Below are 3,611 nucleotides of genomic sequence, written 5' to 3'. Positions count from 1 at the left end.
GTTTAAGTTTTGTTAAAACATTCTGGTTTTATTTATTTCAAAATTTATTTATTGAAATCACTGATTTGCACTGGCATTAAAATACTTGATGATAGACTCACAATGTACCAATAATTGCTGAAACTACCATCATGTTTTCAACTGTTGACAGTGATCAAACAATTCTGTTTTGCAACTGCACTAAATAAAAGATAAAATGCAAAGTTTAATTATAATGAGATTATGTTTTTTCAGTCTTTAATGAGATAAAAACTTATGAATAAGATGACCTTTTAAAGCTTTATTTTGTAGATAAAATTTGAGATTACTATTTAAGAAATTTTGCTTAGGTTTCATTTGTGTGAAGCCTTTAAAGAAATATTAGGTTAAAGACAGACTCCCTAAATTCCATCAACATAAATATCACTTACTTTGAATATGAATAGAATTTGAGAAGTGAGCCTTACACATTTATTTCAATTTCTTATGAGTCTAAAATGTACGGGATTAGACTATATTTTCTTGACTCAGATTCATTACTCAACACAAAGCTACATTCAAAGAGAGAGAGAGGCCAGGTGTGGTGGCTCACGCCTGTAGTGCCAGTACTCTGGGAGGCCAAGGCGGTGGATCACTTGAGGTCAGGAGTTCGTGACCTGCCTGGCCAACATGGTGAAACCTCATCTCTACTAAAAATACAGAAAACAGCTGGGTGTGGTGGCAGGTGCCTGGAATCCCAGCTACCTGGGAGGTTGAGGCAGGAGAATCGCTTGAACCCCAGAGGCGAAGGTTGCAGAGAGCTTAGATGGTGTTATTGCACTCCAGCCTGGGCAACAGAGCGAGACCTTATCTCAAAATAAAATAAAATAAAGTAAAATAGAGAGAGAGAAAGATAGCAACAAGAATAGGACAATAGTAAAAGAATCTGCCTTATTGTGGGAGGAATTCCAGTCAGAAGACTTGGTTTCTAATCTAAATTCTGTTATTAAGTAGTTGCACTTAGACAAATCACTTACGATTTCTGCCATCTCCTCCTGCATGTGGTACATATGTAGGTAACTCATTTAAAAACAACTGGAAAAAGATAAAATTATGGATTATCTAGGAATAATTTGCATAACATATAATGAAGACAACTCTAAACCTATATGTAAGGATGAAAAAGGGACCTGAATACAGAGATTATATATATATATTATATATAATATCTTTATTGTAAATATAATATTATACAGATATCACCTTTCTCACTCCCCGGCCATCTTGGCAGCAGCTCTTGGTTTGGGCCATCCCGACCAAGGAGATGAAAAAGTCACTGGAGTCAATTAATTCTCGGCTCCAACTCATGGAAAGTGGAAAGTACATGCTGGGGTACAAGCAGACTCTAAAGATGATCAGACAAGGCACACCAAAATTGGTCATCCTTGCTAACAACTGCCCAGCTCTGAAGAAATCGGAAATAGAGTACTATGCAATGTTGGCCAAAATTGGTGTCCATCACTACAGTGGCAATAATATTGAACTGGGCACAGCGTGTGGAAAATACTACAGAGGGTGCACACTGGCGCTCACTGATCCAGGTGATTCTGCTATCATTAGAAGCATGCCAGAACAGCCTGGTGGAAAGTAAACTCTGCAAAATTTTCCTTTAATAAAACTTGCCAAGCTTGTTTTCTTTAAAAAAAAAATACATTATAAAGATATCAATTTTATGCCAATTTATCAACTCAGTATAATCCCATCAAATACTCAGAGAAAAAATACGTTTAGAATTGAAAGACTGATCCTAATTTTATCTGGGAGAGTAAATAAGTAAGAATGCTGACTTTTAAAGCAAAAGAACAATAAAGATGATTTTCCATGCCAGATATCAAAATACATTACAAAATTATAGTAATTAAACAAAAATGTATTGGCATAGGACTAAAAAGATAGTTCAGTAAACAGAAGAGAGAATCCAGCAACAGACCCATGTTTTCATGGGAACTGTAGTGCATACTAATGAAAGAATTTCAAATCAATTGTGGTAGAACATAAGGGAAAAATAATCAAATGAGATTCCCACCTCACACTATACCTCAAAATAAATTCCAATTTTTTTTTTTTTTTTTTTTTTTGAGATGGAGTCTTGCTCTGTCACCCAGGCTAGAGTATAGTGGCACAATCTTGGCTCACTGCAACCTCTGCCTCCAGAGTTCAAGTGGTTCTCTTCTCTCAGCCCCTTGAGTAGCTGGGATTACAGGTGCATGCCAGCATGCCTGGCTAATTTTTGTACTTTTAGTAGAGGTGGGGTGTCACCGTGTTGCCCCAGGTTGGTCTTGAACTCCTAACCTCAGGTGATCCACCTTCCTCAGTTTTCCAAAGTGCTACGATTATAGGTGTTAGCCACTGTGCCCGGCCATAAATTCCAATTGAATTAATAATCATAAGATTAAAAATTTTAACAAATATGAGGAAAACATAAGAATATGTATGTACTTTTTTTTTTTTTTACAGTCTCGCTTTGTCACCCAGATGCAATTTCTGCTCACTGCAACCTCTGCCTCCCTGGGTTCAAGCAATCCTCCCACCTCAACCTCCCAAGTAGCTGGGATTACAGGTGTGCACCACGATTCCCAGCTATTTTTTGTATTTTTAGTATCGATGGGGTTTTGCCATGTTGGCCAGGCTGGTCTCTAAATCCTGGCCTCAAGTGATCTTCCCTCCTTGGCTTCCCAAAGTGCTGGGACTACAGGCGTGTGCCACCTTGCCCAACCCGAATACGTATGTACTCTTAAGGAAATATCATTCGTAAACAAGATAGAAAACTTAGAAGCCTGATCCTTTTGTAGCTCATGAGCAACAATGACTGGGTGTTCACATGCACGTGTGAAATATACTACAATCTTGGCACATTACCCATCTGATCTGAACTTGGGGAGGAAAAAAAGCAAAAAACTCGTAAGTCACAAGGAACACAAGGAAACAACTGTCAGATATAACTACATGATGCTTTAAATTTTTCTGCCCAGGAAAAGATCGCGTAAACCATGTTGAATGAAAGACAAAACAGACTGAAAGGAGATAGGAGTAACATATAACAGAAAGGGATTAACTGCTATAATATGTAAAAACTAAAGAGTTCCTTCAATTAAATAATGAAAAGACAACCCAATATAATAAGGTAAAAGAATTAAAATGAACAACATAAAAAGAAAAAAGTGATCAATGAATATAAAGATCAATAATCTTTTTAGTGATTTCCCACCAGATTAAAGAAAGCTGAACAATTGATAATATGTAGTTTTGGTAAGGGTATAAGGAAAAGGGCATTTTCATCACTATGAATCTGAATATAAACAACCATAGCATTTCTGTGGGTCAGTTTGGCAACATTCATCAATATGTTAAAGATTATGCCCTTTGATGGAACAATATTACTTCTAACAATCCATCCTACAAAAATACTTACACATGTGGACAAATATATATATGAATATTAATGATATAATAGAGAAAAATTTTTAACAGCCTAAACATTCATCAACGAAAGTAATGACTAAGTTTTAATATTTCCATATGAACAATGAAACACTATATGGCTATTTAAAAGAATTAGGTTGTTTTATATATACTCCTAGGGAAATTCTTCA

The 3,611-nt window shown here is 36.0% G+C and overlaps 1 protein-coding gene and 1 pseudogene across 1 annotated transcript; both read left to right on the top strand.

Annotated features, from left to right (window-relative positions):
• The first annotated feature begins 783 nt into the window (after positions 1-783).
• Positions 784-2,035, top strand: LOC110743182 (60S ribosomal protein L30-like). Its single transcript, XM_021937954.2, has one exon. The coding sequence runs from the start codon at positions 1,283-1,285 to the stop codon at positions 1,607-1,609; it is 327 nt and encodes a 108-aa protein (XP_021793646.1). The 5' UTR covers positions 784-1,282; the 3' UTR covers positions 1,610-2,035.
• A 763-nt stretch (positions 2,036-2,798) lies between these two features.
• Positions 2,799-2,887, top strand: LOC116275613 (annotated as a pseudogene).
• The last annotated feature ends 724 nt before the right edge of the window (positions 2,888-3,611 follow it).

This window comes from Papio anubis, chromosome 6 (assembly GCF_008728515.1).
Source record: "Papio anubis isolate 15944 chromosome 6, Panubis1.0, whole genome shotgun sequence".
Taxonomy (NCBI): domain Eukaryota; kingdom Metazoa; phylum Chordata; class Mammalia; order Primates; family Cercopithecidae; genus Papio; species Papio anubis.
The sequence above is the reverse complement of the archived record's forward strand: the minus strand, read 5'-3'. Positions and strand labels throughout refer to the sequence as shown.

Coding starts and splice junctions, on each gene's coding strand:
- LOC110743182 (XM_021937954.2), top strand. CDS start 1,283: ATGAAAAAGTCACTGGAGTCAATTAATTCTCGGCTCCAACTCATGGAA.